Consider the following 20869-nt stretch of genomic DNA (forward strand, 5'->3'; position numbering starts at 1 on the left):
TAATTATATCGATGAAAGTGACTTTTGCGTTTTGTGATTGTTATAATGATGAGAAGCAAGCTGAACCACCGTATATAATATGTTAAACTTTGCATTGTTACTACCCAATGCGAAATGCACTTTGTCACAATTGTTCCAAAATTTGTTACTAAGAATTTGAAAAATAGATTTTCTGCATTTAGGTAGGTGCAATGTTCACATGGGTTTTTTCTGCATTTTTTGAGGAAACTCGTTTTTGGATAAATCAACTTAAAAACACGAAAAACATTTTCTTCATTTGTGAAAATTACAAATAATGGACAAAATGCATATGGAAAGTCTGTTCCTCAAATAAAGCCCATATGGGGCGTTAGATGTATAAATAACATGAAGCATGAAGTAAACATGTTGTATTTTTTATCTGTAAAAATGAAACAAAGCTAAATGAGGATAGATGAGATAGAAGACATGCTTTGTTTCAGTTGTTTGTCAAAGAATGTATTCTTATCTGCTCAATATCACAATTCTCAACCATTATCAAGATATTTGCTTCAAAGTTTTAATTCATTTATTAGAATTGCAATTTATGCTTGCAAAAACTGAGTTGGGCGAAATGGCTTCCGTTTTTTCTTTGATATTAAGGTTTTTATCGTGTAGTATTCGTCACTTTCTGATTCAGTTTATTAACATTTATGGTTAGAGTCATTCGGGATAACTGAGCGCAGTGGGTAAGTGTGCGCAGTGCGTATATCTCGACTATCCGTCTGTTCCGATATTCCTGAATAGTACTGTCAGTATTTCAGAAACGATGCCTATTGGCCCAGTCGTTCGAGTTCTATTGTTATTCGATTGCGGGCCAGTACTAACAGCAATATCGGAACAGACCCTATGCAATGTATGAAAGAGGGGTTCATTTGGGTGAAGCAAGGGCGCAGAATCGCCAAATTAGTTTTTCATAGGAGTGCGCCGTGAGACGTTTCGTTAACTTTTTATTTGCAATCCATCAAATTCACTAGTTTTCTTGTTAATTTTCAGCATCTCTGCAAATTCTGCCAGGTCCAAGTTCCGAGTCCGACAATGTTAAACAATATTTTATTCGATCATGGGCATATTAATCTAAATATATAATAAAAAATTTTAGGTTCTGTTAGCTGCTCAACTCTATAAGAACGTCAATTCAAATTTTGGCTTACTGGGGAAAGTGTGCGCGGGTAAGTGTGCGCATAGATTCATTATATGGGCATTAGTTCAGTGAGGAATAAATTATGACATTGTTGATTTTCTTGGTTGAGACTCGATCAATATTGTCCTATTTGTTCGTAAAAATATGAAGAGCCACCAACAGGGGAATGTATCAAGTGTTGTGTTCACCAGGAATTGTGGCACGAACAATAATGTAGTGCTTATAAAAAGGCGCTTCTGTATTGATAATAAACAGCATTTCTCTAATATTGTAACATTTTGATGACATTATTTTGAAATTTGTTTTGATTGTAAGGTTCACTAAGCACTGCGTTCACTTACCCCGTGAGGGTGCGCACACTTAACCGCAATACGGGGCATGTGAACGCACTCCGACTTTCACCATTAAATTTCTTTTTGCGGAAAGAAAACGTTTTTGTTTGTCGGCTTTTTGATGTTTTTTTATAGATTAGAAAATTCTATATCTTATGAATATGTTTTAATTTTCCTAGCTTCAACATTTGAAACAGGGTATGGCTTGAAAGGCAAAAGTGCGCACAGTTGCCCCGAATCTTGTAATAATCTCCAGTTTTGAATCACCCTGTGTGTAATGGATATTGTTACTGTGTGCATACATATATCATAAAATGCTCGAAGGAAGAATGGAACGAGCAAGGAACTCTCATCGACGGCACAATAATTATTGGCTCTCGAATATTAAACCCACCGCCTCTATTCAAACAGAATAATGGCATTAGAGTAGCAGCGAGATGAGAAAGTAAAGAAAGAAGCTGGCGAGGTGTGTTGAAAATCATTTTGTATTCGACAACAATTAATCCAAACCAATACTTATCCGTATGTAAATAGAACAACATTATAATTATAACTTATGATTTCGACGAGTGAGCAAGTTGAAATAGAGCCTCGACTCCGAATGTGCCGTGAAGCTACCATAGGGTAATTATAATGTTTATTTGTGAACTTGTACTCGCCCGATGGTGCAGTTAACTGTAAATTTTGTTGTTCGAATAAGAAGAAACTGCTCACAATCTCTATGCATATTGGTTTATTTAATTGCTGTCCGAAGTGAGATTTTCATCTGAAAAACAGAACTTTGTGCTGCTCAAGAATATCTTTATCAATATTTACGAGGAGAATTGTGACAAATGTCGATGAAACATCGTGATTATCCAACAGATAATCCGGAAATATTCGCAGATAAGTTCACATAATCCAGATAATTTTTCAATGAGAAAAGGAGGCTCCTATAGGTTTAAGCAAAAACCAAGAGAATATGGAATTCAACAAGACCTTTCGCGATCTTCATTCGATGATTACCTGAATTTCGACATCGATGATTCTTCAGCTGCAGTGCACCACTAAACGTCAACTATCCGAATTTCATAGCTTGCTGTTTTTTTTACGTTCCTTATTTAAATGATGAATTGGAAAATAATCCAGGTATTTGATTAAAAGAGCAAATTATGTGAATTACCTACTTATTGTACTTATTAACTACGTTAATAAAATACAAATGCATATTTGTTATTTGTATGTCAATTACTTCGAAGAATGTTATTGGTTCGATTGGTATTTTGAATACCGAACGATGAGGTATTTTGTGGTAGGTATTTCGAATACTTCAGGGTTCAAAATACATTTTCACATAAATACACTTGGTGATGTTATTGATAAACGAGTTCTGTAGATGGAAAAAAGCCTTTGATGGCTTTCGTATTCAAAAGTTGACAGGTAATTCGCTAAATATGTCAATTATTAAATTACCAACAAATTATAGAGTAGCATATCTCTAGTACTAAAAACCGACTACATTTTGGTCAGTGAAAACACGCTTGACAATGAGATGGCGCTGAAAACGCAGTGTCAATACAGAAAAACTTTTTAATAACAGTTTTTTGTTTTTCAATTGAGGGGCGCGAAATTCGAATTCTATACCTTGTATTAAATTTCAATATCGACTTTGTCTCGATCAGAAAAAAAAAACATCCTGAGCGACAAAACAAAAGTATGGTTTTGTTTTGTGATCAGGATGTTAGTTTTCATCTAAACATTGTTTGAAATCAATTGATATCAATGAGAAACGCTGTTGGATGTGCTATATTTTCATTCGCAATTTATTAAAAATTTACAAAAATTAAAATTACTGACAATAAATGAAGCTTTGACTGGGACACAAAAGTATATGGTGATCTGCTATACCTCAAAGGTGTTATTTCTGTGCAATACAAGTTGTTTTGAATTAATAAACTTAGTTGAATTTGTGAAATATACATATATCAGAAATAAATATGAACCAATATTCGATATACCATCATACACATTCCAGTTACTTACGTATGTATGTATTATTTATAGAATTTTCTGAAACACGCTTAAAAAAATACCTTACAGACAGTGGCGTAGCGAGCTCAACTCGCGCCCGGGGCACAATACCTTTTTAGCGCCCCAAAAAAACGCATCAAATATTTAGGTATAAATCTAGACCACAAATTGAATTTCAAATCAAATGCTTCCAACAACAAGCATAAATGCATCTCCAGAAGCAAGCATTTTCGCAGTCTGACTTATAAAAACACTGGAATTAGCACAAAAACAGCTGCACATATTTATAAGTCTATATGTGTTCCTCTTTTGGAGTACTGTCACTAAATATACCTTTCGCCAAATGCAAAATGCAAACTCCAAGAAAATTCTCCCGCAGACCGCAGAAACCACCTCTCTCAGAGCCATTACTAAAATGAGGCATCCAAGGTATGAACTCTACAACCCCTCCAACATGCTCCTGTACGAAAAAACCCTGATCAAACCAATTAACCAACGCCTGAACGATCTGTCACCAAAATTTTCACAGAGGAAAGTGAACATACAAATCTTAAGAGAACTTTGCACCAATAGGAACGAAAATACAAGACCACACAGAAAACATCCTCTGAACATCATATGGGAGATTATCAAAACGCTACATAAATAGCTTCAAAATTACTGTTTGTTTTTTTTTTGTGAAATATTGTTATACAATTGTTTACCAAACATTTATTTGTAAAATAATCAATGGTTTCTCTTTTATAACCAGGCTGAAGCACCTCGGTCGATGGCCTTTTGGATTGATCCAATAAAGAACATTTATTATTATAAATAGTTGGGGAGCCGACGATGCTAAGTCGGGATTGACTCGAGCGTCGTGGAGGCCTAGTGGATTTTGAAGAACAGATGGTGGAAAGAAAAAAGGTTCTATGAGGCATGCACTTTCAGCGGTGGAAAAAGCGTCTGCAGGTTTTCAAAGATGTAAAAAAAAAATCGTCAATTGTACAAACTCGAGCGTATCTCTGATAATAAATTAATGTTAATTTGACAGTTTGCGTGGTGGGGCTAGCCATACGGAAGAGTTGAAAATGGTAAAAAAAAATTTCCGAGCATGTCAAATATTTGGAAAATAAGTTGATTGGACCCAAAGGAAGTTAGTTTTCAAGATTCTGACAATTTCGAAGGTCACAGTGGTCCTTTGAAAATGCAAAAAGAATCGTTACTTGTACATACTCAAGCGTGTCAGATTTTCATACAGATGGTTAATTTCGGTGTTGCAGACATGTTGACCCATTAATCTGACAGTAATCAAGTAGGGGTTTTCTTAATCTGTCAGTTTGAAGATGATAACAAGGCATTTTTTCAAATATCTCCCTTCCTGTACCTCTGATCGTTTCTGTATTCATTATGAAATTTCTAGATAATAAAATGCCATACAACTTTTTTTGAATCACTTTTACATACCCTTAAGTTTTTTCGAATTAGAGGGCGCTAAGGGAGAGGAGCTTAGCCACACATGAGAAAGGCCAAGGTCCTTGTAGAAACCCAGTCTAATGTACATTTATCGCCATATATCTCATTTTCAGATGTAGAAGAAATTGCTTCAGACAAAATTTGTAGAAAATGTTATGCGCTTCAAATTTTATAAGGAATGCAAAAACAATTTGAAGCCCAGGAGAGGAGATAATTAAAAAAAAACTGATTTTTGTGATCTTTATGGCCAATTTTTATTGCTTCGACATGCTGAAACTCTCAAGATTATTTTTTTCTATTATTGTTGAATCATTAGCTTTAAAATGAGAAAAAAAGCCTCCGCGCTCGAGAATGTACATGTGAATTTTTTGTTGCAAATTTGGCGCCCTCCCATACATTTTCGTCACGCTTAAATTGTCAAACTCAAGAATATATACTTTTCAATATGTAATTAACCACACTTAGGTATATTAATCTGACACGCTCAAGTATAATGATCTTTTTTTTACTATTCTGGCTGGCTGTCCTAGACAATTCACCTCATATATAGGTCTAAGTTTTGGTAGAGGAGGTATCTCCCCTTATATTGATCTGACACGCTCGAGTAAATCCCGAATTTCCCTCTTGGGCTCCTCAACTATATCAAACAAATCAAGAAAGAAGACAATTTATGTAACCTCAAAGAGGAGTTGCCATAAGGAAGTGCTGACAGATACAGGTCTAGTCCATAATGTTCCTGTTTTCCTCATTATTAACGAATTAACACCTCTTTCATAAAACTGATTTAGAATATATTTTCCAAAAATCAATTTCAAAATTATCCAGCAATTTTTTTGTTTCGTGAACCATTTGGCGCCCCTTTGTTGGTAGCGCCCGGGGCATGATGCCCCCGCTTGCCCCCCCCCCCTCACTACGCCACTGCATTGAGGCGGAATTGCACGGAATTTTATGGAATTACACGGAATTATATTGGAATTCATTGGAATGGAATTGAAGGACATTTTATAGGAATTCAATGGAATTGAACGGCATTCTGAAGGAATTGAATGGAATTGTAAAGGAATTGAATGGAAATGAACATGCGCAGAAAGATGCTTTTCAATAATCGTGTCACCTAAGAATCGTTTTGATATAACCTATAAAAGTACTTATTTTAGTGTGAAGTCGATGATGCTCAAGCGAAGTAGATAATCTCTATCATCATTCCAGTGATATTTAACATATTATACAAGGTGGCCATGTCAAACAATCCATAGTCGAACATTTCCATATATTTGAGTGTTTCTGGAAAACGTGATTTTGATTTTATTTATGAATTAATATGGCTTTCATGTCGGAAACTATATAGTAGGAAGTGATGGGTGACATGCATTAAGTGGTCGAGTTTATGAATTTGTCATAAATGTCCAAATGGAAATTGAGCCTTCTAGCCGTTTTCCCAAAAAACTTTTTTATTTACGGAAATATTCGGCTGGAATATTTTACGCGGGCCACAATGTAGGTATAATATGTTAAATATATTTTTGAAATGAAAAATAATAGTGATTTTTTCTAAGTCATACTTGACTCGAAAACAAAAGAGGAACGCAGTTGAGGTCATGAGTTTCTCAAAAAAGTATGCCATTCATTTTCCTAAATATATTGAGTTTTAGGGTAAAATTGTTTTAGTTCATAAGTTCATTCACCTATTTCGCCACCCTAATTTTTTCAACAGTTTTTTTGGTTTGAAAAAATTCCTACTTTGGGTTAATTTTTGCTGAAATTATTGTATTGAGAATAAATGGCTGTATTGCCAATAATACAGTTCTACTGATATTTCGATTTTTGGTTCGATCTCAGATTAGATGCACTAGTAGATCCAGTCTAGGATAAATTATACTTCAGATGGAGCAAGACGAAACTTCGAGCGAAGCTTGCCGCGAAATCACAGCTGGGGAACATGAGACATATCAAAATTCGAACTTATTTGACGGCAACTTGATAAGATTCACTGTTGGGTTCGACAAAACTGGTTGAAGATGATTTCAACAAAATAGAGAAAAATTTATTTTTTTGTCTTAGGTTTTAATGTTGAGTTATACAGTGTTCTTTATAGGTGATATTTATTCATTCGAATTTTTATTTGTCCTAATTACTTATAGTGGACAGCACACTCATGTTGAGTTTTCACTGAAAATTACTGCGATAAATTGAACGGAATTGAGTGGAATTGAGCGGATTTGATGAATTTAACGGAATTGTGATGAATTGAATGGAATTTAGGTGGATTGAACGGAATTTTCCTGAATTTAGTGGAATTAATCGCGAAATTGGAATTTTAGTGTACAAAAAACGTCCTGTGAAAGACCCCTCGGAGCCTACTCCTAATGAGATGGTGAATTTCTTCTTGATAGTATCTCTGCTCAGGCAACTTGCACCTCATGAGTGCTGGAAGAGTGGTATGAGATGAATATTGCCCAAGAGATATTTTATGGGTGAAATACTCTAGACGGCCAAAGCATCCAATTGACTTGATTGTCAATTTAATTCCGTCTATATATGTATTATCTTGTTTGAAAAGTGGGTTGGTCAGCGTCTGAAAATTAAGCAGAACATGTTGTTTCACCACCTCCTAGTTGTAATGCACTGCGGTCATTTTGTCTCTGATGAATACCAAAGGTGATCTACTGCCATAAGCATTGGTCCTCGATTGACCTTGTGGACGTGAACCGCTTCCGTAGAGCCAAAAGTCTAAGGCGGCGATCTTGAACTTAACATGTCCTGTCAATCATACCTGACAACAATTCATTACCCTATTCTCACTTCTGTGCAACTTAGTGGCTATTTCTTTGAAGGGCAAACCAAACGCGCTAAGTTGTTGCAAATTTTCTAATCTTTTTACTCCTGGCATAATGAATATAAGCAGCTCTGCACACCGTTTGTGTAGTTGCACAACGTATACGTTGCTAGTCCCTTAGTTAGTATAATTTGTAATTCGTATTTTGAATATATGCCAGATATTATTTCCTAATTCGCATTTAATTTGAAGCGAAGTATGTTTATTTTTCCGATCTCTGGTTGTGATCACAGTTTGAGCTTGAGTGATCTTTTTTATTATTATAATTTTTTCTTCATAAATAGTGTACGGACTTTGAGTATCTACTCCATTAAACTTTAAAGATCAAACGTTTCTCCCGAATGGATTATTATGCCAATTCATTCTCGGCTTCGCTGCTGTGTGTATATAATTGGAATCGATTTCGGTTGGAGTATGAGGACAAATCTATAATTACCCACCAGAATCTATTCTAATCGCCACATGTGCCATAATACCTCATGCAAAATCCCCCTCCACCCCCCATCACGCCGTCAGGTACCGAAAATTGTCCCGGATTTTTATTTATAATTTCCATAAGGAAAACAAAGATGATGCACCCATTGCCATCAATAGATCGCCTTGCAACGAGGACGCAACGGAAGTAGCTCGTAAAATCAAGAATGGACCACGTGAGGGGGGCGGCGGGGGCGGTCCCAGATGTTCGAAACCTGGTAAGAGCGACACTGGTGCTGCTGACGTGACGTCATATCCGGCGCAATGAGTTCTCGCATGGTGTAGGTGAAACGATTTAATTCGTCTTAATTCGGAAACGGTTAAGAGAATTTACTCATTAATATTTCGGTATGAAGGTAATTACTTTTACGAGGTAATTGCCTGGGTTTTTGGAAGTACTAGTTGACAGCTCTTTCCGGGACTGCTTAGTAATCGTAACTTTGTGGAATTGAGATCTGAATCTAAGATGCCGCTGAATATAATGTTTGATAGGATGATGACGGATGACCTGTTTCTCGCTCTGATCTAAGGGGAAGTAACACCTTGTCAATATCCATTGACAACCTGCTTCCCCTAATTCAGGATTTACACGTTGAAGTTATTGTTCACTCAATGTATCACTGGACTTAATAATTTTTTTTCAAATTCTTGCGATGGATAAGATAGGTCATTCTTTCTTATTGTCATAATTCGTAAGGTGTTCATAATACGAACGTAATGCAGCGTGTGCCAGACGAAACATCGGCTAAGTAGATCAGCGGAACCGAATTATACAGGGTGAGTCTTTGACTCGTACAAATATTTCAACAGCGGATTCTTGAGGTTAAAAGAAACGCTATACCATTTTTTCCGATTCTCATAAAAAGATATAGCCATTTTTACTTTTCATAATGAGCAAAATTAACTTCAGAATAACTAGCTTAGAGTAACAAGAAACATTTATGGTGATGGTAGTAATTTAAACCAAAAATGAGACTCCAGGGATTAAGCCTCATATATTCAATGAAATTATTTTCTACGTGCTTCTATGAAGTTGTTGCTTATAAATAGTTGTTTCAATTCATTGTGCTTGTAGGGGTCATATTATGAATGAAACATGTATACTTCATTCACTTTTATTTTAGTAGTTGGATGGCCATGGAAATTTGACACATTTCACCCTGTATAGTTTGAAAATGTGGGGTTATGAAGCTTGTCAAAACATTTTTGGATTAAATCAACGCTATGCTGCCCGTTCTACGTAAAAGTTTCTGTTATTACGTATTTTATCACAATGTCGAATCTCTTCGGAAAATATGTGACGAACATAATTGAAGTTTATACAAACTGATTGAAGGCATACCAAATCCAGTTATTTGCATGGAAAATACAAGAGATCAGTCTTATATCATAATATGCACTAGCTTGAGGAGAGTTAATGTTCGTTATCTTCTTTGGCTTACATCATTTGTAGATTTCAAAAATATTAACCTGCAAATGAAATGCATATGATCCAGTGGTTGGGAATGGGTATCTCCTGGAGGAATTAACAGATAATTACAAGAATGTTAAATTCTTCAGCAAAAATCATCTTGCATCAATATAAGTAAAAGGAATTGAAGGAAGTTTCAAGTTAAGATGACCTTCACCTTTGAACAAAAATTTCACATGAATAAACAAGTAACAGGGCAACTTACGCGTATTTGTAGCTATTCATCTTAATACATTGATGTAATAATAATAATCAGGTATTTATTAGTACCTTAAGACATTTACATTGTATAGGACAAGTCAAATGAAAAATAGAAAAATCCACTTTAAGGAACTTATTCTCCGATGACATTTATCGAAAATCCTGTAGTAAAATTTTCGCATTAATTCACTCATACATAAAATTCTCAAATGCCACCACTTTTTTGGGTCTCCCAATAGAAGGAAATTCTTTGTCATCCTCTTCATTCACAATCTTTCTGATTGTGGAAATATCCAGCTGAAATATAAGTCGTTTAGATTCAGATGAAACATTATATAAATTCTCTTACATTGAATATGTTCGCTACCGTCTGACGTATTGTGGATTTTAGAATATCAGGGTATAACTATTTGAATGAGCGGACCTGAATTCTAAATAGCACTTCCTTAAACCCTGTCTCTTTTTTCAATCACTTTCAGCATTTTCCTAATAAAAATTGATATTAGTTGTGGCAACGGCGTTATGACATTAACGACATTTCATGAGTGCCAACCTAACTTCGGTCTAGTTACAAAAACTTGAGAAAATTATTTCATGGCCAACCGACTGCTAAAATAAATTTGAATGAAATATAATAGATATTGAAACAAAAATTAACAATATTCTCTGTTTCTACACATTATTTTATCCCAATAAATACAGGCCTTTGCATCAACTATACTACAGAAGAATCTCTCGAAAAAAATTAGTTGAATAGTTCACATTAATTTATTGGTTTAGATGAAGCTTTTTTTGCTAAAATATCAGGCTTTAAAATTCGCATATCAATTCGCGCTGAATTTTTTTATCCTCAGCTCGTGTTCCTCTGTAATTTGTTGCATTTTGAGCGCTTCATTATTATTTGGGTTTCCAACAATGAGTCACAATTAGTTCAAATAACCAACAATTTTGGCAACTGGGCAGGATTAGTTTATCCCTTCTTATTTTCTACTTGATTTTAACAGGAAAGTTCAAACCGTATCAACTTTAATCTGAGATTTCGTAATCCGAAGTTTAAACTATCAACCTTACGGTCTTCAATATGTGACACTCCACTACACACCTATGGATCTTTAAACAGTGTTGTATTCAGCCAAAGTAGTCTATTTTTAAAATTTCACAGATGCTTTCTGATAACATCAAATCACTCGAAAACGTTTATATGAGAAAATATGAATATGAACACATTTATTTTACAAAAAGTTCAAATATTCATTAGATGGCGTCTAACTTAGTTTTCAGTTCTTTGAATTTTTGGTATTTCTATGGTACGTGATGGTCATAATGAGAGAACTGGAAGACATATTTTGAGTTCGAAAAAGATTCATCAAATAAATGAAAAACTATATTCCAAAATTCATTTCATTCGATAAAACTGTTTCTGAGATCTGAGAACTAAAAATAACATTTTTTCATGGTTTTCCAACAGCCTGTATCTTCGATTCGGAAAAAATGGTTAAGGTAAAAAGTGACCTAAGAAATCTACTGTTAAAATATTTGTACGTTTCAATGACCCACCATGTATAAAAATTGCTAGCACACGTCAATTTTTTTATTCTTAATTCCAGGGGGACAACTTTCTAAGATCAAATTCAAAACCGTATCGCTTCAACCCCAAACCCTATATTTTTGATGCAGTAAGTGATATCTCGTTTGAATGGCCTATCTATTCTGTTCAGAGTTCATCATATTTAATTTTATTCGTTTTCGAAATTTTAAAGATCGTTGGTTTTCCTTCAAGGGTGCTGTGTAAATCAATCGAAATTTCACGAGTTTATTCAGCATATATTTCGCTTATAAAACTTTCTGACAATTCTCATTATGATTTTATTGGCAATTTCTAAAAAAAAGTTTTTATAGATTATGATCCAATTATCTTTTGACGTAAAGTTATTCAAAATTCTAATATTTTTAACTTTTCACTATTCTTCACTCAAAACAAAGGACTCTAAACTTAAATCCTACGCGGAAATCTTTCTTATCGTGCACACATTTTTTCAACTAGAAGGACAATTTATGTGTCGAAAGTTACAAGTGAAAGTTTAGAAGTTTGTAACCCATGGAAATTTAAAGACAAGGAAAGCAAATATGGACCAGATTCACTGAATTTTCAACAAGGTTCAATAAAACGTTTTGAGTAAATTTGTATTTGAAATTCATTGTATGCACACCCTTATTTTCATAGCTTTTCCACAGGCAATCATGCTCTGAGACAGCGCTGAATCCATCTACTGGATACGTTAATAATCAATTAACAAGACAGGTGTATTTAAGAAGTTTACTGTGTTTTTGATTTGTTTCTCTTTTCATACAGAACTTCCACAGATGGCACGGTAAGTTTCCCAACTTGATTGTTGTGGATTATTTATTAACGGTAAACAAATTTGCCATGTTGATAACATTGACGTCTTGTGTTATCAAGTAAGTGTTTTGGTTTTACAGTTTAATTTTTGTCAAATATTTTGTAAGTTCATATAAACTTTTTAATGCTGTTCAATTCATTCGTGAAATTTTAAATTGCACACATCCGATAATGAGATCGGTTGAGTTACCTCGTAACCGGTCATCCCAAAATAAAGGAAAGGAATTATTTTTTCGCTTTTTTTCAGTGTGGGACCCACATAATGGGTAGGTAGTTTATCATATTTATTATAAATAAATTTTCACTCAACCCATTGATTGATTAAGATAATGGAGACTGATTGTCAGTGCAGAAAGCAGAAAAGAGTTTGAAGATCAGTGGCTAAAATGTTTTCGAACATCTCGCAGGAGATCCGCGGTGCTTTTTCGTTATAGTTACTTACTCTTCTAAAGTTATGAAAATCCACTTATGAGCACGCAAAAAGGAGAAATAACGAATGGAATCATCGAAAGATGTATTTTCGACTGTAAACTTGAATTGCTACACAATCTCCAGCAACAACATCTTCGCTCTCGCAGAATGAGAAAAAACGCTAATAGCTTCTTAACGATCTGCGCTGCCGTTTCGAGATTGACGAGAGAGTTAAATTTAACATTACCCTCGGAAATGGGTGCGTGGAACATCTGAGCAACTCTTGATCTGTCCAGATTAACAATGACCATCGATTATTGCGTTATTCAGAAATTAATTGCGTCGGTTTCCTCACTAGAAATACATCAAGAGCAGCTGCAATTTGCTTTTAAATGTTTTTTTTTTTCAGATAACATATTTTCAGTTCTTCGAAACTCTCGATCGTAACGAAAATTGTTATTTCAAATTGAATTACAAGAACCCAATTTACACGAAGATGATACACTCTTTTTTCTCAGTACATACAAACAAAATTATGCCATGTGTAATTTATATTTTTAGTGAACGAACTGGTTTTGTGAAATTCGATTTCATTATGGGTTTGGACCACTGTAATCTGTAACATCCCATTATTTGAATCTTCAAATCGCATTTTTCTCATTACTTTGACGTTTTTATATGAAATGTTCCATTTCCATAAGTTCAAACCATTGAAAAAAGTTTCAAAATTTACCATTGAGATCTACTGCCTGAATATCTAGTCCAGGCGTTATAAAATACTTTTTTACTTTTATTTATGGAAATTATGATAGGTTAGAAATGTATATATACATTATGAATTTCGATGCTCAGCTGTATAAGGAAGCTTAGCCTCATCTGACGTGCCGTACCTACTTGCTTCAAGCCAAAGATATGTGTGTAATATCTTTGCTTCAAGCCGTCTCAGATACTGGAGTTCATTGAAACTTTGGAACCGCAGGTCAAGTTATCGATGGGGGCATAATGATCCTCAGGGTCGCAGTGTTGCAAATCATATGAAGTTTGCAGCAGAACCCGCTGAAAGTGGGGAAAGCGTATGCAAGTTCCAAAGATGTAAAACAAAATCGTCAGGTGTACAGGGTGGGCAAATTTCGGTGTTTTAGCACTACAGCTTTTGAACCAGTGGAGATAGACAAAATCTGATAACTCATTCTCGTTCTCTTTTTCTTGGAAACTAACAAGAGTAGTAGTCATTTTTGGCCACCTTCTTTTGTTTTCGAACTATGAGCGAAAATTCAAAAAATGGCAATTTCGAAATAAATTTATATCTCCGATAATACTGATGATAGAACTCTGAAATTAAAACATTATACAGGCACTTTTTTAAGTAGAATCCAGTGGCCTGCTTGACTTTTTAGAAGGATTTTTAATTACGGAGCTATATCCCAATGTTATGTTTTTTTTAAATGGAAACACTAGATTTCTGTGCAATTTTTTGAAAGCTTAATTTTTACTGATTTCAAAAATATATAACATAATATGATTTTTATCAATAAAAATACATAATACAAAATGGTCAAAAACCTTTTTTCTCAATATTTCTATGGTTTTAACTTTTGACGAGCACAGAAAAATAGATCTTCCTATAACAAGAGCAGTCTCCTTCTGGCAATGTCATTCTTTCTTTGCTTTTTACCAATTTTCACATAATTTGAACCTTGGAGGAATTGAGTAAGACGCATAGAAATGAAGGGACTAATAATAAGAGACCGTGATAATCATAAGATGCTACATTTTTCTATTCTCATCGAAAAGTAGAAACCACAGAAATATTGAGAAAAAAGGTTTTTGATCATTTTCTATTATTTATATTGATACAAACAATATGACGTTATATATTTTCGAAATCAGTAAAAATTAAGCTTTCAAAATATTGCACACAAATCTAGTGTTCCCATTTAAAAAAAACATTCTTCGTAATTAAAAATCCTGCTAAAAAGGCAAGCACGCCACTGGATTTCTCTTGAAAAAGTGCCTGTATAATGTTTTAATTTCGGAGCTCTATCATCAGTTTTAGCGGAGATATAAATTTTTTTCGATATCGCCATTTTTACAAGTTTCGCTTATAACTCGAAAACAAAAGAAGGTGGCCAAAAATGACTACTACTATTGTTAGATTCTCAGAAAAAGAGAACGAGAATGGGGTATCAGATTTTATTTATCTCCTCTGGTTTAAAAGCTGTAGTGCTAAAACATCGAAATTTGCCCACCCTGTACATACTCGAGCGTGTCAGATTAAGATATTGTATATGCCTACGTGTATCTGATAATGAATTCACGCTTATCTGACAGCTTGCGCGGTGGGTATGGCCGTACTGAAGAGTTGGAAATGGTCCAAAGAAAAATTTTCTCCAACGTGTTAGATTTTCGGAGGATATGTTAATTGGACCCAAAGGAAGCTACTTTTCAAGGGACTGACAATTTGGACGTGACACAAGGTTACAGCGGTCCTTTGAAAATGTAAAAAAATCGTTACTTGTACAGCGTGCCGGATGGTTAATCTTGGTGTTGTAGACGTGTTGACCCATTAATCTAACACTAATCAGGGGGGGTTTTCTTAATCTGGCACTTTGAAAATGATGGAAATGCGTTTTTTTTTCGAATATCTCCTTGCTTGTACTTCTAATCGTTTTTGTATTCATTATGAAAGTTGTAGATAATAAAATTCTATACAACTTTCGTCTGAAGCAATTTTGCCTGCTCTTAACCGTTTTCGAGTTCGAGGGCGATAAGGGCGAGGAGCTCAGCCACACATACGAAAGGCCAACGTCAATGTAGAATCCCGGTCTAATGTACATTTTTCGCCATACATCTCAAAACGTTTGAACGTAGAACAAATTGCTTGGGACAAAATTTGTAGGAAATGTTATGCTCTACAACTTTTATAATGAATGCGGAAAATATTTGAAGCCCAGGGAAGGAGATAATTCAAAAAAAACTTATTTTTGTGACCTTTAGGGCCAATTTTCATTGTTTCGGCTAGCTGAAACTGCCAGATTATATTTTTTCCGTTAATCTTGAATCATTAGCTTCAATATAAGAAAAAAAGCCACCGCGCTCGAGAATGTACACCTGACGTTTTTTTTTTTGCAAGTTTGGCGCCCTCTCACACATTTTCGTCACCCTCAAATTGTCAGATTAAGAGAATATATACTTTCCAACATGTAATTAGCCACTTATATCTTAATCTGACACGCTTGAGTATGTACAATGATCGTTTTTTTTTTACTATTCTGACAGACAAGACAGCCTAGACAATTCCCCCTATATACAGGTCTAATTTTTGGTAGAGGTACTCTACAGGGTCCAAGGTATCCCTCTTCGGCTCCTCAACTATGTAGCACTTATAATGCGTCGTTTTCGAGTAATTTGATGTTCAAAAATTAAAAAGAATCTGTATAACTGAAAATTATATTTCCTTAAAATTTTCAACAGCCTGTAGATTTCCAATCTAGACGAATTGGAAAAAATACTTGAGGAAACGGTATTTTTCGACCTCAGAAATCTTCTGTTGAAATACATGTACTAATAAAAGATCTAGCCTGTATATTTGTGATAAAAACTGTGTTGGAGATTGAATTTTTTTTTTGGGGCCTTTCTGTAGTTAAGTGTAAGAGTAGTCATAGACTAAACTTCGCTTCAGTTGGGTCTCTAACATCTTCGGAATGTGTTCATTTCATTTTTAATGAAGGCGACATTATAATTATTATTATTAAATATAAGACTAAAATTAATCTGAATGTTTTGAGTTGATATGATCGTCTTGCCCAAATGCTGCGTAGCCCAGCGTGGCAGCTACCATCGTAGCTCATCTGCTCTATCGGCAGCATAGGTCTGATGCCCCCTGGGGTCGGCGCCGAAGAGAGCAGCTAGAGCGGTTCGATCGCCCCAGGAGCAACAGGTTCTTGCGTCACGAAAGGCCACGCGACTGCTCTTCTACGGACTTCCATTCATAATATCCCCCTGCTGCCTTGCAAAGATTTATTCGAGCGCGAGAAATCCGGCGAGTGATCAAACGACGAACGATTAAATTATTAAGCTGTGCGCTGTTTGAAAGGGTTAAGGTCGTGTTGGGCGGTTGCTCGGGGTGATTTGGGGGGTAATTGGGGATATTGAATTGAGCTGTGACAAATTCATTAGGGGTGTCTCATAGAAGAAGGGCAAGATTATATACTCTGAGTTCATCCGGTTATTATTCAAATATTGTAATAATTTTGGAAATATATCGGGGTGCATCAACTGCGCTCCTCTATCTTTTTTTGTTCTCAAGTTATAGGCAGAAATTGAAATTTGGGCGATTTGCAATTTGGTCATTATCTCCGTCTTTGTTTGTGCTAGGATGTTGAAATGAAAACATTTTACAGACACTTTTTTGATAGCAATCCAGTAGAGTACTATGATTTTTTCCAACAGGTTTATTTGCTGAGCTATAACATAAAGTTGTGGTTTTTTCCTATTAAAGTAGTAGTTTAAAATAACTTAGAAAGGCTGAGGGCGTATCATATTTCTCGTAATTTTTGAATATTTCCATAAGTCGCCAACAATGACTTCGAATTCTAATAACTAATAACTGACAGTTGTTCTAAACCGAGATCAAACCATGGAGGATTGAATCAATTATTCAAACTCAAAATAATATTTAAACCACGCGTAGACACATATTATTCTGTGATTTAGCCTACTTAATACTCAACCATTTGAAATTTACAAACAAACTATATTTTTCATAATATCTGAAACTTTCTAAGTCATCTTAAACTATTGTTATCATACGAAAAAACACAACTTTATGTTATAGCTCAGCAAATAAACCTGTTAGTAGAAATCATAGTACGCCACTGGATTGCTACCAAAAAGTGTCTGTATAATGTTTTCATTTCAACATCCTAGCACAAACAGGAACGGAGATAATGATAAAAGTTGACATCGCCCAAATTTCAATTTTGGCCTATAACTCATAAACAGAAGAAAATAGAGGAATGCAGTTGATGGCATTATTAGTTTCCCGAAAAAAGACGACATAAATGGTACATTCATTTTCCTCTATCTCGTTGGGTAAAAAAATTGTAGTTCAGGTATCACCCTGTACATCAGGATCTAAAGCTCTTAGATACTAGGTACATATGGGGGTTTTTCCTGATCCTCTAAGGCTGACCGGCCACTGAATGCGAAGTTGAGCACTTTCAATGCTAATGTAAGTGACAAGCTACGAATCGAGGGACGTAGCTTGTCATTAAGCATTGGAAACTCTCAGCTTTGCCTAACTTCGCATTCTGTGACCGGTCAGACAAAGTGTTCTCGATCTCACATTGAAATGTTTCCCATCTTATCCGGGATCCCCAGTATAAGTGCAACTACTTTCTGTTGATAATGACTGCACAGAGGATAAATGAAGCAATTACTTCTTGTATTGTAGATGTTCGTTTTCTTGAAACTGTTGAAATATGCAGGATTACGAAAAACAAACTGCAAATGTCTACAAAATATACAGGGTGAATAACTGTAAATACTCTTATCAGAGATAGAGTAGGACTAGCTGAGTACGGATTGACTAAAAAATATTTCTAGCTTTTCCCAGAGAGTTACAGGGTGATTTTCGGAATTCATGGAATTTCTGAGATTATGATCAAAGCCAAACTTATAAACGGAATTTATTGAAACATGGGAAGTTAATGACACCTGCTGAGATCAAGCCACAGAGATATCAATTATTTTAATATTCCAGGGTCGCACTCATTCATCCTAATTAAAAGTGTTCAGGGTGAAAATATCACTTTGTACGGATTTCAAATAATTGTTTGTCTTTTTAGAAAGAACCTAAATAATGCTTCAATACGTGGGGGACATTTCTCTTTGGTCTTGCTCCATCATGTTGAAAATATATTTCTCTAATATTCATTCCTTGAAATGCCGCTCAGAATTGTTTTCCTTTTTTTGTTGTTTCACCTAAATTTATGAGTAAAGAATTGTAGATGTGGCAACTTTGATTGGTATCACGTATTGAAGCTTATTTTAAGTTCTTTCTAAAAAGTGAAACAATTATTTGAAATGCAAAATACAAAGAGATATTATTACCCTAAACACTTCAAACGAGGATTAATGAGTCCGGCCCTGGAATATTGATATAATTGATATCTCTCTGACTCGATCTCAGCATGTGCCAAAAATCTCCCATGTTTCAATAAATTCCGAGGATAAGTTTGGCTTCGATGATGATCTCAGTATTTCCATGAATTTCGAAAATCACCCTGTAGCTTTATGCGCACTCAGCTAGTCCTACTCTATCTCTGATAACAGTGATAACAGTATGAACAGTTACTCCAGGGATACCCTGTATAATCCAGGGCCTGGCAATGCTAGTATATCAGCTTTATTTAAAATCTTCGCGACAGGACTTACGATATTTCAAACCAAAAATAGTTGGCGTTGCAGTTTTCTGCATTTTTAAAATATAGCGACTGTGATCGCCATAATTCAGAAGTGCCTTTGGGTTTGAAAAATAAGTCATTTATGAAAACTGATCTAGTCCCAAAATACGTCATATCCTTTCCAACAGATTTTTACAGACAGTGCACTACCTTGTCTTTTTGGTTTTGTGAAAGTTTCCAAGGCATGCAACACATATCCGCTTGTCGCCATGTCGTTATCTTTATTATTATTATTATTTAATATTGATAAGAGAAGAGGCAGGAGCCTATACAAGATACATACAGATAAAGAAAAAAAACACACTGGCAGTGCAAGACGTACAAGAGTTCAAAAAGAGTAATAACGATACAACCAAAAAGAGAAAGCAAGAAAAAAGAGAATGCTAAGATAAAAAATATATTTCTGCAGGGTGTTTCAAGTTCGATTTCCAGTGAGGAGATCTCGGAAACTAAAAGAATAGCTACAGCAAAACCGATGACACTTTTTCTCTTTTCAGAGAAACAATAAATGGTGAAGACTGTAGCCTCCTACGATTCTTCCTTTTCGAGTAATTATAAAAAAATGAGATTTTGACGATCTCGAAAAGTTTTCATAACTTTTTTGTCTTTGAAGTTACAGATTTGAAACTTGGAGCTTCGTAGGCACTTTTATACGTAGAATCTATTGACAAACGATTGCTTTCCAATTAAAAAAAACAAATTCAATAAAAGTTTGCATTTACAAAAACGTTAGTTCGCCTAATGATTCGAAATAAAAAAATTGTTTGAGCTCGTCAGTGTGGATTCTACGTAAACAAGTGCCTGTTAAAGGTTCAAGTTTGAGATCTGTGACTTCAAAGACGAAAAAGTTTTGAGAAATCGTCAAAATCACATTTTTTGAGGAGTTACGAAGAATCGTAGGAGGCTACGGTTTCACCATTCTTTGTTTCTCTAAAAAAAAAAGCTCGGAAATGTGTCATCGGTTTTGCTCTAGCAATTCCAGTTTCCGAGATCCCTTACCTCACATCGTACATGTATATTACTCGGTTTTCTCATTTCATACATATTTTGAATGTTGATCTCAGATCAACAGGAAAGAAAGTAAAACGTAAACATTTTCACTTCTTCAAAATGTCGTTAAGATGTTAGAAATATTTTGTAAGAATTAGGTGGATTCTGAGCTATCGAAAATTTGAATGAACCTTTCTGTATGATTTTCTGGAGTATTTAGCTCTTTGGACTCAACAATGTTGATGCATGATGAAAGAGTAGCCTCACGCTTGTTTTCGAATGAGATAAGAGCGGTCAGCGCTAGCGCTCCTCAGCAGATCAAAATTGTGTGAAACCAAGGTCATAAAATTTCTCATTATCGAATTCAGCGTGTATCCATGCACATTCATGCGGTCAGATTAATCGATGTTAATTAAGGATTAAATCTAATATAGATTGAATATATTCTAGCATAATATATACCCACTTTCATGAGCCTCATTTCGATAGTGCAAAGTTCGGGCCCGAAATTGGGTTACACCAAAAATAATTTTCGTTTTTGGCGCCGATTTCCGGTTCTCATCATTCGGACCGGTCATTCTGGGGGTCATCCGGTTTTCGGACTAGATGATTTATCTGCATCGTAGTAATTGATCCGGTCTTGATTATGCATACAAAAA

General features: G+C 35.0%; 2 protein-coding genes across 3 annotated transcripts in view; both read left to right on the plus strand.

Moving 5' to 3' along the window:
- The window catches only part of LOC123306577 (ETS-like protein pointed), a 292945-nt gene that overhangs the window by 60170 nt on the left and 211906 nt on the right, over nt 1-20869 (plus strand). Inside the window, exon 1 of one of the 2 annotated variants that reach the window (XM_044888635.1) lies at nt 12430-12444. The exons of the other annotated variant lie outside the window; for it this stretch is intronic. The gene's annotated coding sequence lies outside the window, so the exon portion shown is untranslated. Of the gene's footprint in view, nt 1-12429; nt 12445-20869 lie in introns of those variants that run through there. 2 annotated transcript variants of the gene reach the window in all.
- LOC123306578 lies at nt 3618-4346 on the plus strand. Its single transcript, XM_044888637.1, has 2 exons — nt 3618-3732; nt 3801-4346. Exons 1-2 carry the CDS (start codon nt 3711-3713, stop codon nt 4151-4153), a joined length of 375 nt encoding a protein of 124 aa, XP_044744572.1. The 5' UTR covers nt 3618-3710; the 3' UTR covers nt 4154-4346.

The sequence above is a fragment of the Coccinella septempunctata genome, chromosome 2 (assembly GCF_907165205.1).
Source record: "Coccinella septempunctata chromosome 2, icCocSept1.1, whole genome shotgun sequence".
NCBI lineage: Eukaryota > Metazoa > Arthropoda > Insecta > Coleoptera > Coccinellidae > Coccinella > Coccinella septempunctata.